The sequence below is a fragment of the Zonotrichia albicollis genome, chromosome 11, assembly GCF_047830755.1.
Source record: "Zonotrichia albicollis isolate bZonAlb1 chromosome 11, bZonAlb1.hap1, whole genome shotgun sequence".
NCBI classification, from domain to species: domain Eukaryota; kingdom Metazoa; phylum Chordata; class Aves; order Passeriformes; family Passerellidae; genus Zonotrichia; species Zonotrichia albicollis.
In genome coordinates, this window is record NC_133829.1 from 146205 (window position 1) to 172950 (window position 26746).

General features: G+C 44.0%; 1 protein-coding gene across 4 annotated transcripts in view; it reads left to right on the plus strand.

Annotated features, from left to right (window-relative positions):
* Positions 1–1583: 1583 nt before the first annotated feature.
* Positions 1584–26746, plus strand: part of MAP1A (microtubule associated protein 1A) — a 46753-nt gene continuing 21590 nt past the window's right edge. The window contains exons 1-3 of one of the 4 annotated variants that reach the window (XM_074548958.1): positions 1626–1751; positions 6028–6107; positions 6284–6385. In XM_074548958.1, the coding sequence (XP_074405059.1) occupies positions 6038–6107; positions 6284–6385 (172 nt within the window). In that variant the 5' untranslated portion in view covers positions 1626–1751; positions 6028–6037. Of the gene's footprint in view, positions 1752–6027; positions 6108–6283; positions 6386–17392; positions 17531–26746 lie in introns of those variants that run through there. The other 3 variants (XM_005496008.4, XM_074548959.1, XM_005496009.4) reach the window with 3 other exon arrangements.

Below are 26746 nucleotides of genomic sequence, written 5' to 3' on the forward strand. Positions count from 1 at the left end.
TGTTTTATATTTGTCTCCCTTTCTGTGGTTGGTTTCTTTTCCTGACTATCTTTTGTCAGAGTCCTGTGACACTGTAGGTCCATATATGATTGCCAAAGCGCCAACTTTCTGAACCTTATGAGGTTTCAACTGCAGTCTTGGTGGGCACAAAAGAACGAAAGAGAGAAGGATGCTGACTTCTCTGCCCATCAAGTTTATAAACTATAGCTCACCTGTGGAAATCCTGTGCACTGCAGGGCAGAACCTGACACTGGTTTAGGAAACACTGCATATTATTGCTGACTTGTGTCATTTAATAATCGCTGGATCTCTTTTCCAGACAAGGACATCAGCACAGGGTGGTTCTTCCTTTTTTGTCAGGAAAGATACGAATTTTTCTACCTGAAACTACTTTTTGGTGGCTCTCCCTTCATCCTGTAGAAGTCTCATACATTGGGGTTGCTCAGTTTTTGCACATAACATGACAGGATCACCAGGGTTAAAAGAGACCTTCAAGATCACCCAGTCCAACCATCCATCCAGCACTACCACTGTAACCCCTAAACCACATCGTGCAGATACAGAACCAGATACCTCTTGAACACCACCAGGGTGGTTACTCCACCACTTCCCTGGGCAACCTGTTCCCATGCCTGGCCACTCTGACAGCGGAAACACTAATCCAGATCTCTTATGTCTCAGCTTAAGGCCATCGGCATTGAACTTCTTTTCAGCAGTGGCTGGCCAGAACTGTGAGCAACAAGGACTTGTGCCCAAAGATATGGCCTCTCTGGCCGCCCCAGATAGTGAGAACTCCTGCAGACACCATGGCCTGCCAGTACAGTCATGGACAGCTCACATCAGCTTTGCACTGGCAGCTAGCAAAGCTCAGATTGTTCTTGTAGCTCATGGGTCTGGAGTCTGGGAAATCCCATTATTTATCCTTGGAGATACACTTGCTTTTAATTGAACAGGTTCTTCTTAGAAGGAAAAACCACCAGGAAGGGACCTGCTCATGGCCAAGCAATGCAGAAGAGATAAGGAAGGTGAATGATAATACCAAGCCTTGAGTCTTTAGAACTGCTGTCTTCTATGGCTTTATTGCGAGTATTGGAACAACTCAACACCAAGCATTTAAGAATCTCCGTGGATTTCTGTATTTAAGTGACTAAATTCTAAACTAAACTATAAGCCAACACCGCTTCGCCCTTAGTTTGTTCTTTCAAAGGTCTGAGCCCCGCTCACGGTTTTGAGCATCCGAGCTGGTCGCTGTACCGCTCTGTCCATCGTGACGGAAGGAACTAAGACCCTGCGCCGTAGCGCCGGCGAGAGCTCACCGGCAATCGCCGCGCCGGCACGACCTGCCTTGGGCGGGCAGTGCGGGTGCAGCAGGTCCGGGTCGAGACAGCGGCAGCGGCCGGGGCAGCCGGGGCCGAGCGGGGCCGAGCGGGGCCGAGCGGGAGAGCCCCAGGGCGGGGCGAGGGCGAGCTGAGGCGGGGCCCGGAGGGGCAGGCCACGCCCCCTCCCGCAGTAATGCAGGACCACGTGCCAGCTCGGCCAATCAGCGGGGGATTCGGGGCGCTTTAAGAGCCGCGCGCCAGTGACCGCGCGCTGCAGCAGCGGCCGCGGCGTTGCCATGGAGACGGCGGTGGGGCCGGTCGCCATGGTCACGGCGGCGCCGCCGGGCGGTGGGCGGCACGCGCTGCTGGCCGTGATCGGGGAGATCGGCACGGAGCCGGAGCGGGGCGCGCTGCGCGGCGCGCTGGAGCGCGGTGAGCACTGCGGCGGGGGCCGGGGCCGGGGCCGGGGCCAGGGCCGGGGCCGGGCGGACGCCATCCCTGCCCCGAGGGCCGCGCAACTACGCGCCTGCCGCGTCGTCCTCTGCCGCCGCCCGGGACGAGGCGGAGCTGCCGGTGCCCTCCCCGCCCTGCGGCATTGCCGTCTGGCCGCAGGGCTTCATCCGACTCCTCCCGGAGGGACGGCGGCGCAGGCCCGCGGGCGGTGGCTGCGGGGAGGGTCGAGGCGCTGTCGGGACCGCGGGGCGGGGGCCGAGGCTGAAGCTGTGCGGCCCGGAGGGGCCCGGGCGGGGCTCGGATCCCCGGCGCACTGCGGGGCCGGTTTCTGCGGCGTCAGACGGCATTCCGTTCTTTTTCTCCCCTGATCATTGCTTTATATGCATTAGTGACTTGTAACTAACGCAGTTTTCGAACGTCTTAAAGCTTAAAGACATTTCATGGTTCTCTTTCCCCTCAGTCTTTATTTTATTAGTGCTTTGGAAGATTGCATCTTATTTCCATCTTACCCCAAAATTCTGTCTTGTTGGAGGAATTGTCTTGCTGCACTGTTCACTGTGGTCCCAGGGACGGCTGCGGACAGGGTCCCTTGTGGTATGGCCTCTCCCTGTCTATAGAGCAGCTGCATGGGCCAGGGTGACACACAGTGAACTGCTTCAGGAATTACACAATTCAGGATAGGTCTGCCATAATATTTTTCTCCTCTGTTATCAATATTTTAGTAAAATCCTGAGGTCTTGGCAATGAATTAGTCTTTGTATATTAGACACAGTGTTGTTTAGAAGTAAGGGGGAAGAAGGTGCTGAATGACAGTTCTTCCCTTCTGGCAGTTTCTGATAGTTTCTGACCAAAAGACAAAGGAGAGCTGATCAACCACATCAGGACCTTAAGGGAACCTTTGTTCTAATAAGCCGCTAGTACACCTTTGAGAAATAAAGTAACAGCTTTCTGACTCACCTTCACTCTTCCCCTCAGCTCCCCACTTCCAAGGCACTTTGGTTTGAAATAACAGTCATAACTATTGGACAAACTGTGTTATTCAGAGATAATTCTGTGACTGTTTTCTTCCCAAGAATCAGCATTACTGCAGAACAGATGGACAGTGCAATTTAAGAAAAGGGTGGGTGTAAAAATGTCAAATATTGTCCAATTTCTTCACTTCCTGATTCACTTTTCCAGCTATCTCTGTTGGCAGGCCACTTTGTTCATGAGGAATATTTCATTCCCTTTTTCAAGGGATGGCTTCAGGAGTGGTAGATCTGATTATGACCATCTGGCCTCTGAAAGACCTTCTTTGAAGGGGTCCCTCTTGCTTCCTGCCCAGCAGGATGATCATCTTCGCTTGGCACTTCACTGAGCTGATGTGCCAACCTACATCCTTATCCATTGTCTGAATCTTTGAAATGGTGACAGATCAGACTGAGAACTAAAGGATTTCACCCTAATTCTGCAGTCACATGCCAGAGAACTCCCATTGCAGAGGAAAAACCTGCTGTTTGACACATGAATTGTAACTGCCACAGTAGAAATAAGTTCTGCAGTTGGCCTTGTCTGACTAGAAATTCTGCCAAATGTAAAAACTTCTTTCATTTGCATCAGAGGGAGCCATTTCAGCAGTATTAGTAAGTTACTGGCAGTAGAAGTGAATCACTCAGAGCTGGAAACCCGGATTTCAGTCTCTCCTCTTAAATGGAATAGCACCTCCAGCAAGTTAGAGCTTTCCCCACTGTGAAATGGGAGAATGACCTCTAGTTAAAATGGATCAATATTTGCAAATTGAAAGATATGAAAAATGAGAATAGTTAAAATAACAGCAATCTTGAGACCTGTCAATAGTCAGTATATTATGATGTTGTAGAGAGCTGGACTCTTGATTGAGGGAGTTCAAGCAATGTGGAAATGATGATTCCTACCGAAGTGTTAGCTGCTGTAGAGGGCTCATGTGAAGGTAGAACAGGTTGCTGAGCAGTGAATATAAAATGGATGAAAAAGCTAGGGTTTGTTTTGTGTCTGTTCTGTTTGCCATGGCACCCTGTCTGCAGAAAAAAACCCAAAAACAAAACAAAACAAAAACCACAAAAAAAAAAAAAAAAAAACAAAGAAAAAAAAAAAAACAAGCAAAGAACAAAATCAACAAAAACCCAACCAAAAAAAAAAGCCACAAACAAACAAAAAACAAACAAAGATTTTTTTTCAGTTGATAAATCTCTTACCCTGACTGATATAAAAAGTAGGCTTTTCCAGACTTCTTTCTATACCTTGGTTCAGAAGAATACAATAGTGGTTACAGGGCATTATAGGAACCTGCTCGTTTCCAGGTGTAGAGCTTTGTAGGCTGTGACCTTGTGAATCTGTGGGGTATCTGAACAACATTTTCCTCAAAATACTGTCTAATAAATACTAGTTTTATTTTTCTGTTACTGTGTTACTTTTGTCCAATTTTGAAACAATATCCAGAAGACTAGATCTGGTATTGGGGAGAAAGGCCAAATCTTTTAAGCAAATTACCTCAGCAGGAAATAAAACATTCACAAGGGCATAAAGAATGAGATTGAAAACTGATGAGTCACATGGTCCCTTATCTGGGCTTTGCATTTGCAAAGAGCTGGAATATTTACCCTTATTGTGATACAGTCTGCACTCTCATGGTAGAGGATTCTAATCAAGGCTCATGTGCCATGGAGTGATAAAGTGAAATTGTGACAAATTTATAGAGATTACAGGTAAATTCAGACTACCTGTAGGAAAGAAAATGTTGAATAAATTGTTGCAAGTATGAGAACAAGTGAGATAATTCCACTCTTCCCTTTCTTGCTCTGAAAGAGCACCTATTCCTTCTGCAATCTAGAGGATGTAGCAATGCCTCAAATAGCACTTCTTGCTGCAGTAGGACACAATGACCATGACACAGCAGCTAGTCAGCAGGATTTGCCCTGCAGAGTGCCACCTTGTTCCTGTCCGGGTCAGAATGCTCATGAGTACTGCATTAAGATTCTCTTACACTGGACATTTGCTTAAACAATTATGCTCTCTTGGAGCGTAGGATAGGAAAACACTTTGTCCATCTTCTTGCTCTATGTGTTTTGTTTATTTGTATCCCATGTCCAAATTGAAAGGGTCAGTGCTGGTAAGTTGTTTGGTTTTCTGGGGTTTTTTTTTTCTTTTTTTTTTTTTCCCTGAAGTTCAGATGATTTAATGAGGAGGTTTTTGTACAGTCTGAAGTGAATGCTGTCAGTAAATAAGCATAATAAATAAGCTTTGTTACTCCGCTGTGTCAGCTGTCACCAGAAAAAGAAACTAAGCTCAAAGTTTTTTTAACTGCTGTAGATTCTACAGGCCTTGAGACTACTGACCTGTGTGATGCAATGCCTACTGTGTCTTGGTATGTGTAGAAAGCTGGAGTGTGTATCCTTGGGGATCCTCTCCCACTAGTGGCCAGCAAAAGCTGTTGCACAACATGGAGAGCTAGAACTGCAGTAAATGGGAATGATATCTCCATGGAAAATTAACGTGGTTACTTTGAAAGACAGTAGATAATAGAGGCAATAAAACTTTGTATTTTATGCAAGAGAGATGGTGAAAGAACTCTTAGTGAGGACTGCATTAATAAATACTGGAGCTGAAATTCTTGTTTCAGTTAACCTTAGAAGTCTGTGGCATTGGCCTTCAACGTCTGAACATCAGCAGGCATCAGCACCAGATGCTGGAGTAGGGATTCGTAGTGATATCCTGCTTTTGTTCATTGTGGCACAGTGTAGAAGAGTCACACCATCCAGGAAAGGTTGCTCCCTACTGGGGTGTGAAAATCTGTGGTCTGTAGTGTTTGGTGTCCTCCAGAATGTTCACCTGCTCACACTGAGGTCTGAAGGTGACTTCCCCAGTATGGCTTGGTGCCACTTGCTGTGGGAGCAGAAGCATCTTCCTGCTGTGATATGAAGGCTTCTAGCTGGCACAGATTATAAAGATTAAAGAACAGACTCAAATGGTCTCAGTGGGATCAGGGTCTTTGAAGGAGTGATTAGGCAGTGCGACTTGGAGGAGTGGGAGGCTTTTGTGGCTTGGAGGATGCACAGGCTGTAAGGGCAAAGAAGCTGATGTCTCTGGGCTTTTCAGCAGCAGAACAATGCAGTAGTCCATCTCTGCCGGTGACCAGTGCTGGAGAGTGCAGATGTAAAACTAACATCATGTATTTGTTTGGTTAAGCGGTAGTGTAATTCATTTGGCCTCATCTCTTGTTGGTTTCCCTTGCATGAAGTCCAAGTTGAATGGAGACTTGCTCACTGCATGTCCTTCATGGAACACTTCATTTCTTCAGGAAGAAATGTCTTATGCAAGGTAAGTATCTTATGGTCCTCTGCTTCTGAAGACCTTTTCCATCCTAAGGATGCTCATCTAGTAGAGCATCCCTGGTCTTTGTGTGTCCTGCTCACCTTTCTTTCTCCACTTCTGTTTCTGGAGTAGATGTAATGACAAGGACAGCTTACTTTTTCCTTTTTTTTTTTTTTAAACAGGAATTCGTTCCTGGAACATTGATCCTCTGTACTGTGATCTGAATCATCAACTGCGGCTCTTTGTAAATCGACATCTGGCTCAGTTTTCTTCTGAAGTCAAAGGTCAGCTTTTTGGTTTATATGCATTAACTTCTAACTCTTGTTTTGAGTCTGGGAAAAAAAAACCAAAAACAACAACAAAGAATAAAACTGATTGTGATTCAATTAGCAATTTGTTTGCCCAGGATTCTGCAGGGCTGAATGCGAAAGATAAACAGTCTTAACAGTGTGTTGGATGCAATTAATTTACCTTAAAATTACAGACCTTACTACTGAGAATAGAGTTGAATAGAAAAGTGTGCAGCTTTAATGCCTATTAAACTAGTTAGAAGTTAGAATCTATCTATCTATTGATCTATCTATCTATCTATCTATTGATCTATCTATCTATCTATCTATCTATCTTCTGTATCTTATTCAGATGGCACAAAGTAGTTTACTTCATAAGCTATTTATTATCAGCCCCTTCCTCTGAGGTTTTAAAATATGTTTTCATATGCACAAAAGGTGTTGCAAGTAGTGTGTAAGAGTAGCCAAATGACCTTTTGGATTGGTCTTTTTGAAGCTCCATTTCCTGAGAAAAATGAATAAGAGCATTATAAAAATGGCACCAACCAATAGAAATTGGGCTTTCTTAGCTTGGGAAAAGCTTAAACTCTGTTTATAATACTTTTATGTAACATATGTTAAGTTACTATAAGAAGCACAGATGACACTTGCAAAACCTAGTTTATATAAGACCATCTTATAGTTCACTGTATGTTTTACACTCTTGTCAAAGCTTCTGAGTTTTTTCCACTGGGGAAATTGTTCTCCTAATGGACAGCTGTGAAGGAAAGTACCTGGACTATTCTCAAATGTGCCACTGACTGAGAGGTCTCACCTTCTCTGTGACTTTTTAACATGGAGGTGGAATTTTTCTCTCCTTGCAAGTTGGAGTGTGCATGTGTGCACACTTATGGGATTAAAAAAAACAAGTGTGTGAAACATATAATTTGAAACACTCAGCAGATCTGTCTCAATTTGAAGTAGCTGTAACAGGGCCTATAGTATAAATAGACTAGAGCACTAATAAATTACCATGAGTATAACATTTGCCCAAGAATTCTTATAAGTCAGAGTTGAAACATCTGGATTAATGTTAGCAAAATGTTTCCTACTCACTTCCCCAGTGTAGTCCCCATGGAGCAAGGGGTGACGAATGTGCCCTAGCTTTGTTCCTGAGGAGCAAAAGATGATGAATGTGTTGGCAGTCTATGAAGGGGTTTCTGTGGTGGATCTGGGCAACTGCAAGTCTGTTAACCAACTGTCAGACTTACTGAGCAAAACAGCAACTAAAATATAAGGCAGGATTAGTGTCTATCATGGAAGACTCACCATTGGTTCTGCAAAGGGAAGTTCTGCTTTTCAAATGTGTTGTAGTTCTTCAAAGAGATCAGCAAACATGTAGATGAGTGATTTAGTCCACCAAGCAAAAATATTTGGGGAATCTAAGTCTATGAAGTCTGTTTAAGAAAGCCTCAATGGCTTGGCCACAGAATTAGGGGCCAGGCTTTGGTATGCAGAAGTTACTGACAGAAGGACGGGTAATCAGAAGCTTTTCTTGATATGCACTGTGTGTAGAGACTTGGTCCTGAACTGGAAGCTTGAAGCTTAACCTGGTGTTAGTCATGCTGCCCTCTTCTTTAAAGCTTTATTTATTTACACACCTACAGAATTTCCTGTGGGACTATACATTCCAGCTAGCACTACATAGTGTCTGTTTCCTCTGGTACATTTCTGGGAAAGGAAAAGCGTAGCTGCCTCTCAGCTGCTTCTGCTTCCGACGTACTTAGCATGAGAGATGTGAGAGATTCTGGTCTGGGGATCCTAGTAGGCATGGACTGACCTGAGGACCAGAGGTACAACTATAGGGGCTCCTTGGTTTGTGGCAAGTGTGAACATCGGGCACTCACAATTTCTCTAATAAATCTCCCTGGCAGCCCTTAAGGCCAGAACAGCCAGACAGAGAAAGGCTTTGGGATTAGGGGGGTCTAGAAAGAAGCTTTGCCTCAAGTCAGATATTTGCATATTTCCTGTGTGGACCCATGCTTATTCAATAAGCATAGATTTTGAAATGCAGCAAGATGATCTGTCAGAGACAAAAGGAATGTGTGTGAGAATAATAGATACAATTTAAAATGTGTTAAGCAGCTGTATGGGATTGAGGAAAATAATGACAGTGTACAGGAAGATTGTGTAGGAGATAATGTATCTTGAATGCTGAAAAGCTAAATTGAGGAGTCATGCTATAATCCCAGGATTTACTTGATGGTGGTAGATCTTGAATGCAGACAGGTTTCTCTCAGTGACAGCAGTAAGCTATGGTTATGGCATGGTTTGTGGGGAGGAAGTGGGAAAGACTGCTACAAGAGAAATTTCAGGTCACAACTGATAATACAATCTAGAAGAAGCTTCTTAGTCAATCTTAGATCTTGTACAAGAAATTATATTTTGCATAGGCTTGGTCTGAATGCTGCAGTCTCCCACCATTGTTACTGTTAAAAGTTCATTGTCTCTAAAATATATTTTAATTTCTTTCAACTACAGAAAAGAAATATTTACTGAATGTTTCTGGCTCTATTTGACCTGCAGAGCCTAGTTTTAAAATGAGATATCATTAAAACATCTACTAAAGTTGGTAAAAGCAGTGTTTTTATATATGGTCTTACATGGTTTTGCTTTTGTGCTAAGACACCTCCTCTGGACATTACACATCCTCAGAGTTCTTAAGAAGCTGAACAGAATTTTCCCCTCAATATTCAGCAGAGGAGCTAACAGAACCACAGCAGCTGTGAAAAACTGATTCCTTCACAGGAATGATGCTTCCCATGAGAACATGGAAGATGGGCCTCATGTCGTGCATCTGATGCCAGTATAGTGATGCTGCTTTGGCAGGCCAGGGAGTTGTCAGCCTTCATCTCAGTTTGCTGTTGTATTTCAAACTGTTCCTTTGTTCCTACCAGTATTTTGAGCTTCTCACTGTGACACCCAAAAGGCTATGCTGTGAAAATAAGAAACCAAAGCCCTGGTGAGCTGTTTTGAGCTTTAGCTCAGCATAGGTCCAGCAAACACCAGTTTCTTTTGTTTGTGCTGTTCTGCCCAAACGTTGTTACTGACTGAAGGGGCAGGGGGGAGCTAAAATTAATGTAAGTTTGGAAAGGTTTTTCCTGTGTTTTCTGCATTTTATCTCCACAGATAGTTAACTTTCCAATTTTGCGAGTTTCTTAGCTCAAAACTCCTAGAGTTGAAATCACCCCAATTGTGAATTAACTGGTTGCATTTCTAAAGTTAGAACTTGCCTTACTAAATTGTTACTCTTGCTTCTGAAACCAGATGCTGTGGTTAAATGTTGCTGGCAGTTCACGGAATTCAAAATGTTGAAACACATGTGGAGGCAAAAAATAACTGGGTTTATCCTGGACCAATCTTTGTTATCCTTCGAGGACAGAGGAGGGAGAGCACTGAGCTGAGCCACTCCTGCTGTGCTGTCTGCCATATAGGATATCCGAGGGGTCAGAATCTGTTTGAATGGACCTTGAGGGAAGATTAACCCTTGAATTTGATAGAAAAGGAAAATAATGATGAGATCTTTGGGAAAGGGTTGGGCCTTCCTTCAGGACACAATATAAAACAAGCATATTTTGGGGTTTTTTTTCCTTTAGTACTTTGTGTCTTGGTAGGTGTGATTGGTTTTTTATTGCCCTTTAAAATTTACCTTTTGTTTGTTACATTTTAAAAAAAAATGTTGAGCCTGGGCTGTGCTTATGGTAGTAGCTTGGAAATAACTCAACAGTTTTGATTTCTCAGGCCTTTTTTAAATGGCTTTGGTGGAATACATTCTGAATTGATTTGAAATGGTGGAGTTTGTTCCAGTGATGTTAGTCCTCATCTACAGGACTTTTTAGGATGGTCAAGGTGGATGACACCTAAATTTCTGATGGTTAAATGAAAAAAAAGATCTCTGAACAACACAATAGGACAAGGACACATATTTCTTTCAGATGACCTGATCTCAGTGTTTCCTTCATAGTTTTGTAAACTAAGGCCTATTCTGGATTTTGTCTGCCTTCACTTTGACAGTAGCTAATGTGGAAATTGACAATGACTATTTACAATGTTATGTGCCTTCAGGTAAGTGAATGGTTTGAGTTTGACTTAATCCTACTTCTTTGCCTCTGAAATTTTAGTGAGTACTAATGATTCTGTCGAAAAATCTGCAGTAGACAGACTTCTATAAAGAAAATTCTCCTGGGATCACTGTTATAAAGATGGCATTTGCTTGCATTTTTATTCCTATTTCATGGGGATGAATAATTCAAAGTGATTATTGATTTCCCTTCCTCCCCTCACCACATCCCTACCTCCTATTTGTTTGTTTTCCCTCTCTGGCTTCATCTGAGCTAGATCTTTGCAGGAAAGCATGTGCTGCAGTGCTGATCTTATAATACAGGAGAGCATAAACTCAGGAGGGAATATGCCTGAAATGAATGTCCTGTTTGATCCATGTCTGAAGAATATTTGCATATTTCTCAAATTTTTCCTTTTTCTTAACTAAGCAGATTACAAGCAGAAAGTGTCTAGAAACCATTACATCCTAAACACGCACACAATTTACTAGCATTAGTTTGTAGGGACTAACATTTTATCTGTTTAAATTTAAAATATACCTGAAAGAGCAATATCTGTTCTGTAATAATGGCATATGGTTATTTCTGTGGTGTCTTTGCATTAAGTAGCAACTAGATCCTGTCACTGTTAGTTTTTTCTAGAATTTTCAGCTTGTCTTCAAACCTGGATTCATTTTGAGAGAAGTCTTCAAACAATGCCTGTTAAAACTGCCTGAACCTGACAGGTAATGGGTTCTACCGCCTCACAAAATGTGTCAGAGCTGTTTTGTATTGCTTACGTAAAAATGTCTGCATGTCTACATCTTGGTTTCCAATTCTAAATGTTATACAAAAAAATGAAGCACCTCTGGTGGTTTTATGAACCTGTGGTATGGGTGAATAAAAAATATGCCTCTTTTTAGGCAAGTCATGTCTAGTCAATGTCACAGCCATGTAAACATGGAATTATATACAGAGTGTTGTCAACCTTCCCAACTGTATGTTGTCTTGGCAATTTTACTTGTGCCACTGCCAGTTCTAAATTCCACTCTGCCCTCTCCACAGCCTTCCTTTTGGTTTCTCTGCCAGCCTTAGCTCCTGTCTGCCATTTAGCAGCACCTACATTATGATGCCTGTTGCCTGTTGCCTCTCTCTTAAGATTCTGCTGTGATTTTTTTGTCAGACCTGTCCTGCCTTGTCAGTAGAGCATTGCAGCATTTGCTACCCAAACAACAGGCAGGGCACCTGCTGTTATTTGTGCCTCTGGAATGACACTGCTCTCCATAAGGGTGTTAGCAGCCTTTGCACCCCTGTGCAGGCCTTGAAGACAGAGTTAAAATAGCAGGTTCCCAGGAATCCATTTTTGGGGCAGCTGGTACCTTTTCCAACAGGCTGCTGTCTGGTTCAGGGCAAGAATGGGATCTGAGGCAGTTAAGCATGACTGGAAGGAGAAAATACCCTCTGCACAAAGAGAAACCTTGCACTAGGATTTGGCTCATGTAGCTCACATTGCCTTGGTTGCATTTCTTTCTTACTTCCAGTGGCAGACCTGGCTTGTCCCTTCTCCTTTGCTCTCTGTGTCTGATGGGCAATGTGGGAAGCTTTGTTGTGACCAGGGGTGCCTTCATGTAGGCTGAGAAGTGCAGCCAACTCCAGCACTGGCAGAAGGCGTGATAGATATGTGCTGCTTCTTGGAAATGCCCTGGGAGAAGTCTCTTCTTTGAGCTCAGTGTAATTAGGAAAACACTAGGGTTTGTCCCAGCGTCACTAAGCAATCACTGGGATTTGATCCTGTCCCCCTCACTCTTGTGCCACCCTCTGGGTGCTGAGGAGCTGAGCTACACTGTGCAGGAGCACACTGCTGCTCTCACTGCACTCTGGGATTCGCCTCATCCCTCTGCTCCTGTTCCTCCTGGCCTTTTGGTACTGATCGTGTTTGCTCCAGTTTTACAGCCTTGATTTATAAACCTCCTTATCCTTTCCACTGAGAGTTCTAGACAGGTCATCTTCCGTTGTTTTCCCTAAAGGTTTGCAGTTGCTGAGTTAAATTAGGATCACCATTTTTAAAACCTTATTTTCTGGGGCAAGAAGGACCAGAATGTTGCCACTGAAAACTCACAGGGTTCATGAATTTGTTTAAAGTAGGAATTGGAAAAGAGGTTGGTAGCAGGTGCACACAGTCTCTCTGGGCCTGCATTAGGGATGCTATTACCACAACAGTAAAACCTTACTTGAAGAAGAAAATGATACAAAACTAAATGGATTGGATGACTTGAGATTCCCACCTTTAAACTTTTAAAATTCCACATTAGGGCTGTTAATTCTCAATAGCTCAGATAATAAACACTTCTTGGGCCCTGCAGCATCAGAAAGATGAAAACATCATTCTCCAATTAAGGAAGAAAAGCCTAAATATGTGATTGTATTGTAATAGACAACAACAACAACAACAACAACAACAACAACAATAATAATAATAATAATAATAATAATAATAATAATAATAATAATAATAATAATAATAATAATAATATACAACTGTACCTGCAAAGCTACCTAAAAGAATAAAATACTTTAGGTATTAAAGGTTACTTTAAATAGAACTACACTGACAATCAAAGGGTTGTCACAATATTTCAGAAATGGTTATTTAAAAATAAGAAAACTTGACAAAAGTGGGAAACACCTTTTTGGTCAGAATTTAAGCTAACATACAGATTAAAAAGATACATATACCTGTAAATAAGAAAGGAGATAGGAAGACTCATTGAACAGTTGCAGAGAAAGATACAGTATTCAACAAAAATGAGTCCTTTAAATGCATCCTAGTACAGCCTGTAGAAAAGAGTAAAAATTGCTGTAAAAATCACTGTAAAAATTGCAGAAATTAAGATAGCCAAGAGAATTTGGGGAGTGATTTGCCAAAGACTTGAACAAGTCATTGGTTCATTTGTTTGATTGAAAGCAGATAGCGTGTGGAATCAGTAACTGGATAGTCTAAGCAAAGCAATCTTCCAAATGCAAACAAATCCTTGTGCTTCTTGGCAGTTTTTTCTGTCCTGTGTGCTGTCTGCTCTTGGATGTGCTGTGATTGCCTTGTGCAGTGAGAGCTTGAAAGCTGGGATGCAGACTAATGGAGAGGTCAGTAGGACTCTGCATTTCACACAAAGGTGTGGGAAAATAAATATATTTTACTCAAAATAATATCTGGGCTATGTCTGGGTCAGGCCATGGTTATTCTTTATCCCAAGGTTCTCAGAAGATAGTATATTCTTGATTAGAATATATTTTCTTATTAAAGCCTTTGGCCTATAGTTTTTTAGAAAATCAAATGTTTTTGAGCTTGAGATGGTAGGCAGCTTGGAGTTTTTGTTTAGAGAAGCATGATCTTTAGACTCACTGTAAGACTTATGCTTTAGCTGTAGTTCTTGATATCTCATACATCATAAAAACATACAGCCTTCATTTAAATAAAACTGTTTTAAACATCATAGTAGAGAAAAACATGGAGATATGACCATGGCATTTGAAAATAACAGAAAAACATTTCAAGAACTGGCTTTTTATATTTATGCTGGCCTAGGGAAAGACCCTGTCTATAGCTTATTATTATTTATGATCCAGGATATTCCTGTCAGTGTGATACTGGCTAAGGTGTGTAGTCATTAAATAAGTGTTCACATTTTTAACAATTTAATTCCATGTTTAATTCCATATCCTAGTCAGAAAGGAACTACACCTAACATCACAGGAAGCTTTGTGGCCTTTTCAAAGCCATGAGGACAGGGAACAGCCTAAAGACAGGGTCTTTGTTTCAAACCATAGTTGTCAGTTTGACAAAATGGAAAAAAGTGGTTTGAGGCTTTTTAGCATAAATAGAGAAACCCTCCCTGTCTCTTTCTAATTCAATATGTAAAATAAATCTATCCTTGGATCATAGAATAATAGTGTCTTTAACCTTTCATGTTTGAGTGGTTGTTGGAGTTGAACCTCAACGAGCCTCATCTTAGCAGTGGTCCTGGTGCCTGCTCTGTGAGGTTCCATAACTGTCAGGTGAATCTCCTGATCTCCTAAAGGACTGAAGAAATGGAAATTACCTTGATCATAGCTCTAGGTCTTCCTGGTAGAAGCTCAGTGCCCTTTTTTTAGGAACTGGAAGAGCCTTGAAGATAGGTGAGTGCTTCTCTTACTAGTTCCCTTTTGCTTCTGATGACTATTTTTAGGTTTATTGCTAAATGTTGTTTTCTTTAAAAGCTAAAAAGAAGAGATTATCTGCAGCTGCTATCTGATCATATGAAGGCAGTGGGGCTGCCTCAGAGAACATGTGTGCAGGAGGCTTCTTAGGCCACTTAAATAACAGGTGCATGGTAAAAGCCGCAGCTACTTTAAGAACCTCTTCAGTTTTGAGAAGTGTTTTGCTGGTGAAACAGTACACAAATGCCAAGAACTGTGCTTTGTGAAAACCACCATACCTTGTAAATTACTTTTGCTTTGTAAACATCCACTTGCAATGTATAAAAATATGCATTTCAGTTTGCTGGGGTGTGAACATGTAACTAAGAGTGGAAAGTGAGAGGGGAAACTAGAGACAGTAGATGCACCTACCTTCAGACATTCATTTCATAGAGATAGCTGTTTCTGATGTAAATTCTCAATAGCAACTGGACGATGCAAAATTTTTGTGACATTAAGAAGTATTTTGAAGCAAAAGAAAAAAGAGCACGACATATTGTTGAAAAAATATAGTTTCCTTGTAAAATAAGATCATGGATGGAAGATAACAAATTGGTCTGTTTATATATTAAAAAGGTTTTAATGCGTTTAAGGATATCCAGCTAGTTCATACTTTAAGTTGTACTTGTGTGAGTGTTAATAGGAAGGGATTTTGAAACAATTACTAGTATCAGGAAATGTCCTGATTAGACAGTAAAATCTAATTTTGCTGCTTGAAATAGAATATATCAATATTAAAAAAAAATCAATGCAGAAAGAGATCATGCTACTCCAAATATCCTGCTAGGGGCTAAATTTGATCACTGTTGTAGTGGGTGTAGAAATGGAAAAGGCTTGTAGAGTTGTGTGTCATTGTATGAAATGGCCTGGGGTATATGCCCTTCCTGAGTGTGCAATGGGAGCTGCCCTTCTGGAGTGCTCTGAAAAATCTGCTGATGGCAGTGCAGTTTCCAGTGTGGGTCAGTTCTAGAGCAGACTGTGTGATCCCCTCCCTTCCTTCCTGCACCATTGGCACTGCTCTCTGAAGTGACAGACATATCTCAGTGTTGTGGGTTCATTAGAAAAGACCACAAGAACTGCCTAAGGGGTGAAATTGTCCCTGGGCTACCCATCTGGGGCAGTTCTTGCACTGAAGTGGATGATGTTAACTCAAATATTAAGAAGCCTAGCTTATATGAAGCAGTAATAGCAAATACATCCTCCTGCTTTGTCTTCAGCACTCCTACATAGCAGCACCTTTAAGGTAATATCCTTTGCTCACCTGGTGCATCTTTAAACTTAAAAAGGGGACTGCACATTTGATTTGCAGTCATCTGCATCCCCACCTCTTTACTTGGCTCTTTACTTCTGACTCGTTTTTTACTTTGACTATGCAAAACTCTTCAACTAGTGTTATACTGGTTATAGTGGGATGACAGGTACAATGGGTAGTGATAATGACCCCCTCTGTTTCAAAGAATGTCCATTGTAGTGCACAGGGGACCTATAGTGTGGAGCTATTTTCTTCATAGTTTTTCCTTTGAGAATATTTTAACCTTTGGTATTTTTAAAATATGATGCAAAGTTACCTGTCCAAAACATACAGAAATTTAAGATGTTTGATCCAGTGCATTGATTTTTCCTCAGGTTTACAGATATTTGCCACTGATTGATGTCATCTGAAAGCTAAAGAAAGGAAGGTTCTGATTTGGGGTTTTTTTAACTTTTAAAACTTAAAATTCTGTGATATTTCTATTTCTGAGCATTGCATCGTGTCTGACAGTCCTTCCAAAACCACTGAGGGAGACCTGCTGTGCAGCTGACAGGCGGTCTCCAGCTTTCACATTAATTCTGGAATCTAAAGTAAGCCAGCATCATGTGTAAAGCAAGCAGGGCAGTGAGAACGATTTCAGTTTTTGCTGTGGGGAAAAAATCAAAAAAATCACTATTGCCAACTAGCACACCATGAAGTAATCTGTATATTCCAATGCTGAACTGGGATGCCTGCAACCAGCAAAGGAGAAACAAGGAGGCACAATTATTTGCAAGTGCCTTGGAGCTGATGCTGATTATGAAACAAGTTGTGAGGTTCTCAGAAAACAATGTAAACATTTATCTGAAAACATGCTGGAAATAGGTCTCCAGAGGTTGAATATCTGGTATTCTTGCCTCACTCATTGGCATTCATTGTCTGTCCAGTGTGGTCCAAGCTCACCACTGGCCCGTGTCCGTGCATGAGCAGCCAGGTGCTGGTGTGTGGTGCCAGGCACATCTGTCCCATAGCAGGGGTGCTTCATGTCGCTCGTTTTTAACTGGAGGAGCAGCTCTGCAGCTGGAGTCCGACGTCAGGTTCCAGTTTGAGACAATTAAGCCGAAGGCGCCTAAGGTGGGATGGAGAGCAGCCCTCCGGGAGCCCGTGAGGACGGAGGGGCCCGTGAGGCCCAAGAGCGATGTGAAAAGCGTTCGGGCAGCGCCGAACCCGTGTTGGCCGGGCTCTGACCTGTGTCGGGTATTTCGGAGCGCGGGCCGCGGTTTGACCCTAGTCGGGTGTTTCGCAGCGCGGGACCGGAGCTCGGTGCGCGCCGTTGCCCGGAGATCGAGAGCCGGGGCCTCTCCGGGCCGGCCGCGGAGCAGCGGAGCAGGCCAGGCCGCCCGTGGGGGGCCGGGGCTGGCGCTGCGGGCGCTCCGCGGCGCGCAGAGGGTTAAAGCGTGCGCTCGGGTGGGGCCGCGGCGGCGCCTCCCCCCTCCGTGACACGGCACCGCTCGCCGCAGCCCGGGCCGGGCCGTGCCGTGCCGGCGCATCCTCCGCGCTCAGCGCAGCCCGTCGGCGTCGCTTCCCGGCAGGATGGTAGGTGCATCTTCCTTCCCCACCGGCCTGGGGAGAGCAGCGAAAGGTGCCGGGGCGGTCGGGAGTGAGGAGCCCCGGTATCGTGGAGGTTGCGGGATGGAGGCGGCGGCGCTTTGTTCGCGCTCGGATGCTGCTCGTTGCTTTGGAAGACGTTGGTCGGCCGGGGAGGACGGGCCCTTCTGGGGAGGTAGCGGGGGATGTCGGTGACGGCAGGCGGACCTGTCCGGGCTCTGCGCTCCTGTGCGCGGTCCCGGTGAGCTGCTGGGGCTGCGCAGCCCCGGCAGAGTCGCAGGTGAGCAAACGCACCTGCGCGGAGCGCTCATAGCGGGTGCGGGTTTATTGCCTTGGAATTTGGGGGGTTGAGGGGGATTAGTGACAAGAGGGGAAGGTGACTGCGGATGGAGCTTGGAGTTTCTATGATCTGCGGACCTTCCCCCGTCTCAGCTGTTTGTGCTCGAGTATAGGAACAAAACCCAAATTCCCCAGCTGCTCAGCTGTTTGCTGCGCTTGTGTCCTTAGCTCAAACACAGAGAAGAATGTATGAAGATGGGTTTAGAGAAGAATCTGGAGAAAGTATTCTGCCTGTGAGGAACGTAAGGAGTCCTGCATCATTATGTTTTATCCCAGTATAGTTTTCTGACCCTGAGGATGGTGTGCTGCTGGAGAACGGAGGAGGTGGTACAAGGCATCTCACAGATGCTGCCTTTGGGCAAGGCTTGGTAAAAGACAGCATTAGCGTCTGTATCACCGTTCAGCTGATGCTGGAATGAGGCTAATACCAGGCAGGAGGGGGGAGGGTTGTTAAGGTGGACTGTTGCGCTATCGATTTGATGGAAGAGAGATACAAGGCCTGTCTTCTTTTGCAATTTCTCTGTCCTTTGGTGCTGCACACCAGCATATGAGTAGTCTTGAAGTAGCTGAAGTCTGACTTCAAGCTTCACAACACTACATGCTTCCAATACAGGAAACCAAAAAGCATCCAAATGTGTCCAGTAGGTGGGAGAGAAAAAAGGGAAGGTTCCCCTAAAATGTGAGTCATGCAGCCTTTCTGTGGCAGCAGAAGGAGAAGATGTGGCCAATCTTGGAGCTGATTTTCATCCTACTAGGCTATAAGCAGGGACTTTGTGCTTAAGAAGTGAGAATAACAAAATGCTTTCTTTTTCCTAGCAGTAGTCCTTTGTCATCCCTCACCTTGCTGGACTGCCCTTGTAACACAGAGGGATAAGGGGCCAGCTGTCTCTTTATCATTAGCTCTCCTGCATTACCAGTGGTACTGTGTGATGATGATACTGCTGCAGTCACAGACACATGAGGTTCTATTTTAATAGGGTATCTCTGGCATTTGTTAGTGTCGCCACCAGCAAGCTTCTTGGTAAAAGTGTTAAATTATCTGTATGCTAGAGCTGAAATGTGTTGAAGTATTTCAAAACATGGCTTCTTCTCTCCAGGGTTCAGAACTAGAGGAGCAAGAGCATGGTTTGGCACTTTGCATAGACTTGGGTATGTGACCGTGAATATCTGTCAGACACTGTTGTTTTGGCTAAGAGGGAAAAAGAGAACAAGCAAAACCTTGTAAATCAGGGAGGGAGCAATGAAAAGAAGTCAGTAGAGATACCAACAAAAGCTTTCTTAATATAGAAGAGAGGGGGCTGCGAGCGATCAGACTGGGACTGTCAGTGATTCGGGAGGGGAAAAGGAGGGAGCTGTAATCACTGTGTCATTGATCCTACAGTGAGCTCGGAGGGGAGGAGCATGGCTGCTGCACACTCACACACGCAGAGACACACGCACACACACACTGCGGCAAATTCTGCAGCTGGTGCCTGCTGGCTTGTGACTGCAGAAAAAACAAGCTCCGGTTCAAATTCTCTGATCTCAGAGACGAGGCTGTTTCTATTCCAAGTTGCTCTGGTTCCGCTGTGAAAAGCCCTGCAGGCTGGGCATTGTTCCAGAATGACGGGAATTCCTCTTTCTTCTGATGGGGTAGGGGCCCTTTTGCTGTGTCAGGTCAGTACCCTCTCTGTCTCCTTGATGGCTTCACACTGGTTGGCTGCATCCAGCCTCTGTTTCTGTCCTTACAATTTCTCCAGCAAGTAGTTACTGAGTTGGGACACATTTTTTTCTCCTCTCCTTTCCTTTTCTGTGATCTGGCAAGGCCAGGCTGTGAGACCTTCTGCCCTACTCCCATTCTGCAGATAGAGAGATGTGTAGCTTTGCAGTAGTTTCTTTCCTGACAAAACAATCTACCTCTTGTCATGTCCTTTTGCCACTCTTCGTCATTGTCTGTCATGCTGGCATACCTGAGTCACATCTTCAGCAGGTGTGGTGGTAAAAGGATGGTAGACTGGATCACAGGAGCATGGTGAGCAATTGCCAGCTTTTTGATGAAAGCAAGGAAGCTGCATGTATGTGAACAAGAGGTGCAATGTGTCTCCAAGGGGCATGGCTGGACACCAGGGGAGGCACAGAAGAGTAGTTCCTCAGCACGAGTTTCTGTGGGATGTGACTTGTGCTCTTTGTACATGGTCAGACACAGACCTTCCTAGGTAACTTCTGGGATGCATCTTGCAAAGGAAGAAGAAACTCAGAAGCAGATAAAGATGCAGTAATAGATTCTTGTGATAGGCGTCTGAGTACAGAGATCTTGGTGGACGCTGCTTCTAGCAGAGCCCAGGGTGCTTGCGACAGGCATTATCACAGACTTTCCACTGCTCCTTGATGGGCAGAAGAGAGGGCCCTCCAGACCTTGAGAGGAGATGCTATGGGAGCAGTTCAGGCAGTCTGGTTAGTACACAGAGACCCGACACTAGCAGCTAGCTTAAAACACAGGGAGTATCTTCCAGCCTGGTAGGCAAAAGTACCTGGGGAAGAAGAGACCCTCCATCAGCCCAGAAACTGTGTATGGAAGGAAGGAGAGCAAGCTATGTGTAAATGAATGCCTAAAATTTATTCTGGGGGGAATTTACTGAGGTGGAAAAAAGATTTATTTTTCTTTCCCCCTCAAAAATCATGAACGTGGTGGACTCCAACACCAGCACAGTAGCTGTTGACAGGAAAGATTAGAGAAAGTATTGAGATAGTTTGGTTCTAACTTCTTAGTTTGTATTATTTTTTTCTCCATTCCCTTAGAGGTGCTTGGGTGCACAGTATGAATTCCTCTTACAAATATACCTTCTGTATTTGCCGTAAACACTTTCCTTCTAAAACATTGAAAATGTTTCAATTAAACATTGGAATTAACAAGCTTCTGCCAGTTTTTTGCGAGCTGGTGGAGCAGGCAGGGGATCAGGGTCAGTGCCTCCATGGGAGCAGTGCGCACCTGCTTGTCCTGCACTCCACCTCGCACACCAGCTGGCAGCACGTGGCTGTCCCTGAGCACGCTGCCACTTGCACAGTTGGGAGTTTTGGCTCACAAGGGGAGCTGAGAGTAGGGCAGCGGACAGCAGGGAATGTGGAGGAAGCTGGGATTATGGTGGTGGAACAGAGCAGGGTGGACACACAAAAAGCAGCCTTCATTAGTTCATGCTTTGCTGTGCCTCAGCTCTGTGGCTTTTTACCTTTGCTTCACACTAAAGAAATGGAGATAAATTGCTACATGTGGTGACTTTAGATCAGTTTTCTTCCTCTCATAGCTTCCTCTCCTGGATCTCAAAAGTTAGTATTGATGGCACAGTCAGTTATGTATCCAGCTCTTCAGGAAGTTTCTGTCCTTCTGATGCTTTATTCACAGATGAACATGAGCACTAATCTCCTTGGCCAGCAGGTTCTTAGTTCTCCTGAGACAGCCCTTGAAGTCTTGCTCAACCGATTTCTCAAATGGATAGAACATTACTGGGTTGACTTAGTTTTCTGGTTTTATTTTTTAATGAGGAATACAATTTGGATTAATTTCTGCTTTTCTGAAAAGCAGCATTATCTCAATATCAGTATTTGGAAAGATATTAGTGAGCCCTTTCTTTCTTTGCTTTTGAAAGTAAAGGCTTGAATATTTCCTCCAAGAAGTTGAAGGCTGAGAATCACCAGCTAAAGGAGGCTTGCAAATCACAGAGGGGCAGGATTCAATATGCATATCGGTTATCAATACATAGCTACAAAGCTACTGAATAACATTTGTTTCTCTTTGCACATGTTACTGTCACTCATGCACCTTCTTGCGAGGCACTGAAGTCTTTGGCAATGTGCTAGAACCTACCTCGGGGCTGTAAAAGTTCAGTGCTGTTTTTCACAATGTGCTATAGCTACAAACAAACTGTGTTTAAGAAGCATGGCAGCATAACTGGCTTCCTCTATTGACTTTCAAGCTGAGAAATTCAGTTAATTGCTTTTTCACTTTGCTAACCTTTTATTTCACTGATATCACCTGTCCATTCTCTATTAAGCTTCAGTGTCAAAATTTTAAGTAATTGAAGAGAAAAACTAGAAGGAAAAGACCATTAGTAGCTCCCTGTTGAAAATTGTCTGAGGAATGTCCGGTGTGTCCTCAGGAACTCCAGATGTTCTTAGAAGAGAAATGGGCAAGAAGCCAGTGATTTTTCTTCTGGATGACTAGATTTATGTTCTGAAAAGCTTGCTTAAAATGGACTAAGAGGGGTAAGTTAAGTTGCAGCACATAGACAGAAATGCAGACACTACCCAAGCCATGTAAGAAGTCAATGGCCTCCATCAAAAATTACTCCTTTGCACAAGGGTAAAGCATTGGATAGGGTGGCTCTCTGTGCCTTTGATCCACGTAGCGTCTTTCTGAAGAGTCAGCTTGCAGGCTGATAGGTATAATACGTGTTTTGGCCCAGTTCTTGGTTGCTAGATTTATGTGTCAGTTTCATTTGTTACGGCTTTTCTTTCTTGCTGTTGGTCCACACTCAAAGGCAAAGACCATTGCTAAGGAAGAGGGAGGCATGGGAGCAAGAAAGGCTTCCATGCCCGCATGGATGTGAGGGAACTGAACAAGTAAGAGGCCCTGAGAGAAGCATTTGTGGTGATGGAAGCCTCTCTTGGTCCTTTTTATTCTCCCTGGTTAGTAAGTTCAGTTCCTGATTCCACTGTGTAATCTGCAAGCTGAAAGGGACCTGTCTAGATGGGGTGGCATTGGGAAGCAGGGGCTCCTGAGGTGGAATAAGACTTGAGTGAGCTTGTTTCAAGCAGACTGGTGAGAGGCAGTGGCGCTGAGGACATAACGAGGGGAGGATGGCCTGGACTACTCTGCTGGAAACCGCCTTGGCTGCTTGCAAGGCCCTCTCCCTTCACTTCTAAATGGACAGGCCCTGTGTTTGCTGGCACAATGGAGAGGAGACCTTGAAGTTCTCCACTTTGAAATAACTGTTTGTATCATATTCATTATTGTTGTACTCCACCACAAACCAAGTCCCAGGAACACAGACCACGCAGAGGATCTATCAAGGGTCACCTAGATCCAGGAGTGCAAAGTCAAGATGCAACAAAGAAAGCTGTTGGCAGAGGAGAGCTGCTTTTTCTCAAGGGCTAGCAAAATGCAGTCCTGTGCTTCACCAACCACCTCAGCCACTTGGAGTTCACAGCTGGTTTAATATCTGTATCTTCATGGGGGCTGACATCCAGCAGGTCATCCTAAAAACAAGCAAGAGAGAGAAGAAAAGCTACTTGGAATGAGACTGTTAATAGTATGCAATAGGGGTGAGGTTTAAAGAGTCCAAACAGTTGCTGTAAGTCAGAGGCAGGACTCTCTTACAAACATATGGCATCTCAGGAGGAAATCTCAGAGTTTTTTTCCTGTGTGTGCAGTCATCCCCTCTTTTATACAATTAAGTTCTCCCTACCTCAGGCAGTTTATTTGTCATATTGATCAGCTGAGGAAAAAAAAAAATGATAAATAGAACAAATCATCATGAGCTGCTGTGCCTCCAAGCCAGTCAGAGTCAATATTACCCAGATACTTCTCAACCAAGAGAAACATGCAGTTTTCTTCAGTCTGTGCTATGTTCTTGTTGTAAGAGCATGTGTTAAGGGATGCATATTCTTATAAAAATTGAGATATTAAGCTGTCTAACTTCATGACTTACAGGAGTCTTCATCTCTGGAACATGGAACAGGATATCTGCCTCATGCCAATGGGAGTGTTTTTATGGAACTTCTGTTTCAGGGACTTCAGCAACTCCTAGCTGAAGTCTAGCTGACACAGGAATGGGAAACATTAGTTTGGTTTCCAAAGGGATCAGCTGTAATAAGTCTGTCAGGGCTTGGCGGAGTGAGGACACCAGATAAGAGGGTGTCTTAAGTTGTGTTCAGATTTTCTTTTGTGGATTTAGCCGGACACATTTAAGAAGTCACAGCTTCAGCTGCTCACAGCTGGAGGCCATGTCTCTGTGCAGGGCTTCATTCCTGGTTTATGTGAATGCCACACACTGTTCCTCAGCAGAAGGATACAAGGCCTACATGAGTCAGCAAAGCTGCTGCAGGGAACAGAATATTTTTGTGGCCAATCTAGCAGCTGACAAACTAGGTAAAACTGCTCACCTTATCAGTTGTCTCAGTGGTAGTATAACTTCCAGTTGCAAGGCAGTAAAAATATGAGAAATTATTTCCAAAGTGAGTACCTGCATCTTCAATTAGTGGTTCTAAAATGGCTGACCTATCAAATTGCTCCTTAGCATAAGAGTGAGACAGTATGTGCAATTAGGGAGCAAAGAGATGGTTGCTATGGTTGACATGGTATAGAAATAGAGGTTGCCTGGGAGAGGAGCTCTAGATGGCATGAAAATACCACAGGGAGGAGGGAAGATGGGAAGCACAGGCAAGTGGTTAGCAGAAATATCTCCTGGGATATGGCAAGTGCCCACAGCCTCCCACACCTTGAGGAATATTTCATTTCCTTCTCTGCCCTGCTGCTGGTTCACCTTTGTAGTAAATGCCCAGGAGGCAGTCAGTCATTTCACAGAGCCTGCTCTTACCTTAAAGCATGAACAATTCTCCTGGCTTGCAGTAATGGTATGGGAAGGTGAGTTATGAAATATCTCCAGCATTACACATAAAAGGAAACCTGAGAACACTTTCAGATTCCTCAGCCCTCTTCATCCTGACAGATTCAGCAACATTTCTAGAAACCAGATCTTGTTCTCCTTCACTGCTGCCTGGTCCTCCCAGAGATATTCTTCTTTCTACTGGCTATGTTTTTCCTTTCTCTGTCCATCCTAGTATGGTTCTCAATTAATTTTACTTTTTCACTCTGTTCCTGTTGAAAATCTTTTTTTTTCATTTGTGGAGCTATCTTGCTGACACTGTCTCCTTTCTTTAGCTTCTTAAACTAAGTTCTCTGATTGCAGAGTTCTGCAGCTCTTAAGGCTTTTGCTCTGCCTCTGAGCTGTTCTGAAGTTTGCTTTTTGTGTCCCAAATCAGATGCTCTCTTCTTTTTTGGTGTTAGTACCTCACAGCTCCCCTTACACTGAGGGAGCTGGAATGCAGCAGTGTTTTGTGGGAGTGTATCTGTGACTGGTTGTCCTGTTTGTCCTCCTGGAGACAACTGTGCGGGTGTTGTGGTTGGAAGCTTGAGGTAAGCCCTCAGAGGAGCTCAGAGTGCGTCACGGCTCTGCTCTGGCTCCCTGGTGCTCCTGCACGTGCTGAGTGCTCCTCTGCTCAGCACTCCTGTCAGGGCTGGCTGTAAGCCCTGCCGCCCTTTGGTCCAGGTGCACAACAGCAGAGCCGGAGACCCTTGGTGCATGTGTGGGCATCGTGTAGAGAGGCTGCTCCTCTACCTTCTACTCAGCTTCAATGTCACTGGAATATGAGCAATAGTGGTCAATATACCACGTGTACCCCAAATTCCCCTCAGTCTGCAGCTGGGATATTAGCCGAAGCCAAAGCCAGTATCTGGAGATTTGCCCTTTTTAACAGGCATGAGTTGGTGTGGGTGTGCGTTCAGTCTGAATAGAACGCTTTGCTTCATGAAGATGTTTGAATTATCTTCCTTCTCTCTGCACACTGCTTTGAGCTTTCCTGTGCTTTGTTTATTCAGTTCCTCCAGAAAAGGCACATCTCCTATTGCAAATCCACAGGACTTTATTTCAGTAGTGCTGTGTTTTTAACTGTGTGACTTGGTATCTCAATGTGAAAAATCATCTAACACTATTTTGAAATATTCATAAAAAATAAAAACTCTTACATATAGTAATATCTTCCTGCTTAAACACCATTGACTTCCCCTCCTTTTCTAGGTGCAGTTTAAAATCCCTCATTTAATGCTCTGGTTGAATCTGTGGCCTGTTTGGTGATGGTTTCCACTGCTCCACAGGCAGCATATGGCTCTTCCCTGGCCCTCCTTGACAGGGGCTCAGCACTTTGCTGCAGTTTCTTGCCTCCCAATTTTCAGATTATTTTCATATTTCTGTTAAAAATATGTTTCCCTTTGCTGGTACACAATGAATTTCTCAGAAAATCACTAAAGATTCCCTTTAAGGAGAAAGATTTTTTTATTTAGCTATTGACAAATAAATATTTCTCTATTTCTGCGGCGTGTTTGAAGACCCAAAAATAGAAAGTATATAAAATAAATCTTAACAGTAGATTTTTTTCAGACTATGAGAGGCAGAGCACTTGCTGCTAGACCACAAAGCACTATCTGAAGCCAGTTTCTCATCATTCTCAGATGCTGAATCACACCAGCAAGCTAAAACTACAGCACTTTCCCAATAATCTTACGAAAATAAGCAGCTACTGCAGCTATCACATGCTGTGTCAGGAGGGAAGGAGGCAGTGAGACAGCCCTTTTGCTGTGATCCCTAGTGATCTGCCTAAGCCCTTTGCTCTGCTCATCTCTGGAAAAGCAACAACAGCTGGATGTGCCCAGGATTTCTGGGATTGCTGCATTGCCTCAGGCTCCGGAAGGCAGTGGTCAGGCACCAGTGTGCACAGCAGCCACCCACCTAGGACTCAGAGTGTCTCTTAGCCTTTGCTGGGGGGTTTCTGCCAAGTTCTACCTGTATCCCTCACCTGATGTCTCTCTCCTTACCTTGCCTGAGAGTCTCCTCTCATCTGGCAAAACACTGCCATTAAATGGCAAGGAGGAACAGAGGGGGACTTGTCCTGTCATTGTGATAAACACATCCAGGTCTATTCCTGGGGTGCCGGAAACGGCATTCGAGTTCCTGAGCTGGAACCAGCTCATGAGGACCTGAATGGTGAATCCACAGTTGTTGGCTATGTACTGGCTGCCAAAGCAGACTTGTGTTTATTTTTTAACACCTGAGC